This window comes from Hyaloscypha bicolor (genome assembly GCF_002865645.1).
Source record: "Hyaloscypha bicolor E unplaced genomic scaffold K444scaffold_206, whole genome shotgun sequence".
Lineage (NCBI taxonomy): Eukaryota > Fungi > Ascomycota > Leotiomycetes > Helotiales > Hyaloscyphaceae > Hyaloscypha > Hyaloscypha bicolor.
In genome coordinates this window covers 318,542-320,529 of record NW_020194708.1, presented here as the reverse complement: position 1 = coordinate 320,529, position 1,988 = coordinate 318,542, and the positions used below count along the sequence as shown (strand labels likewise).

At 46.4% G+C, this 1,988-nt stretch overlaps 1 protein-coding gene across 1 annotated transcript; it reads right to left on the bottom strand.

Annotated features, from left to right (window-relative positions):
- Positions 1-229: 229 nt before the first annotated feature.
- On the bottom strand, positions 230-1,329 carry K444DRAFT_639042 (uncharacterized protein; the record flags this gene model as incomplete). The annotated part of the gene is made up of 3 exons (XM_024884329.1): positions 230-433; positions 506-952; positions 1,012-1,329. The coding sequence occupies 3 exons, from the start codon at positions 1,327-1,329 to the stop codon at positions 230-232; spliced, it is 969 nt and encodes a 322-aa protein (XP_024726067.1).
- Positions 1,330-1,988: the final 659 nt, after the last annotated feature.

Genomic DNA, 1,988 nt, shown 5'->3' with positions numbered 1-1,988 from the left:
AACTTATGTTGTGACACAGAACGATAACTGGAGTCACGAACACATTTAGAGATAAGTGGGAAACGTGGGACGTGCAATAATAACTGTACCCTTTCCAGATTATTTCTACGCGTTCTTTCTCACGAACATCCTACCCTCATTACCTTTACTAATACCTCTGCTAGTTCTAAAATGAAATGTGGCAATATGCCTGGAGTTTCTTGCTCTTAGAGCCACTGGGTGACCCGTCTTAGCTTTCGTCTGCGAAGGTAGGTTTCAATCCCAGTGTCTTGTTCATATTTGTCTCCTCTTTCTTTGATTCTTCCAGCAAGCCCTCGGCTTCTGTCATCTTGGTCTTAAAGTCCTGGCCAGGTTTGAACAATGTCCACAGTGCCAATGCAAAAGACAGAGTATGGATTGCAACCTGTAGAAGATTGAGGATCCACGCAGCTTGCTGTTCTCAATGTCAGCTTTGTAGATAGCAAGAGGTCCCTCTATCTTGTGTGGCAAGGAAATTGAAGCATACATTGCTTGAACAGAGCGTGCTGGAGTTGTTCACTGCACCCATGTTATCTGCCGCAGGAGAACAGGCCCACCCCCACAAATCCGCACCGTTGGATGTATCCTTAGCATGTTTGAAAATTCCCGCACCCGCTGCTCCAGCTACTGCTTGTATAATTCCCATAGCGCTGCGGACACGCTGTACCATCCGTCTCGCACTAGCAGCGGCTCGGCCGTGACAGGAATGGATGCCCAGTGTAATAACATCTGCGGTGACTGTCAGACATGCCATGCTTAACAGTACGATGGTGGGGCTGAGCTGGGCCACTTCAGGCCAGGCGCCGTTGATGTGCTTGGTCTTCGAATACGCGACGAGGGTGAGTATTGAGACGGCGATAATGGCGAGAGCAGATGATGCTGTCAACGTATGTTGGCCAATCACCCAGATTCGTTCCTTGCGGAGATTGGATTTCTATACGCAATATATGAGCTTCTTGCGTTGATGTTCTGTTGACTTGGGTTCACACTCACATCTTTTGAAGTATCCAGCTTTTCAACCTGGGGCTCGTCGGCTGATGACTCTTTGCTCTTTGTAGTATTGTCTGGTATCATGCTAATCCTGATTTCTCCCTGCCGCATGTCTACTTCACTAGTCGAGCCATCGCGGTTTTGGATTGTGATCTTCCAGTCCGGTGCTGAGAATTTGGGTGAGCTTGTCTCTCTCGGGGTTGTCGGTGCAAGTGTTGTAACTTCATCAACCCAAGCGGATGTTGGAGAAGTCAGTTCTTTTAGTGAAGTTGGCATAGAGGTTGTTTCCGGAGACGAAGTTGGAGCTCTAATTGGGTCCATCGCGAATGTAATTTATGGAAGGAAAATTCTTCAAAAGCAGAACGCCGGGCAGAGCTGATATGATGAAATTGAAGGAAATTTGGTGTCTTTTGAACGTCTGTCGAGGAGGTTCAAGAGTAGAAAGCTAACAGAACTGATATAATGAAATTGAAGGAAATTTGGTGTCTTTTGAACGTCTGTCGAGGAGGTTCAAGAGTAGAAAGCTAACAGAACTGATATGATGAAATTGAAGGAAATTTGGTGTCTTTTGAACGTCTGTCGAGGAGGTTCAAGAGTAGAAAGCTAACAGAACTGATATAATGAAATTGAAGGAAATTTGGTGTCTTTTGAACGTCTGTCGAGGGGGTTCAAGAGTAGAAAGCCGAACAGAACTGGTGAGATGAATTCAGGGAAAATTGCTGTCTTTTGAACATCTGTCGAGGAGGTGTAGGATGGGGCCGGGATCTTGGCTTCCCGTCCAGCAATTCTGCTCAGCCCAGCATCAGCCTTACAGTTTCTAAATCGGCACCGATAATCCACCCAGGTCGCACAAGAACATAATTGTCACCAGTAAGGAGAGTCTGAAATCTCCAACTGAATTTGGTGGATGACTGCCGAACTGGAACCACTGCAATGGAGACGACCTTGATTTCAAGCCTCACGCTATATTCTTCTCAAAA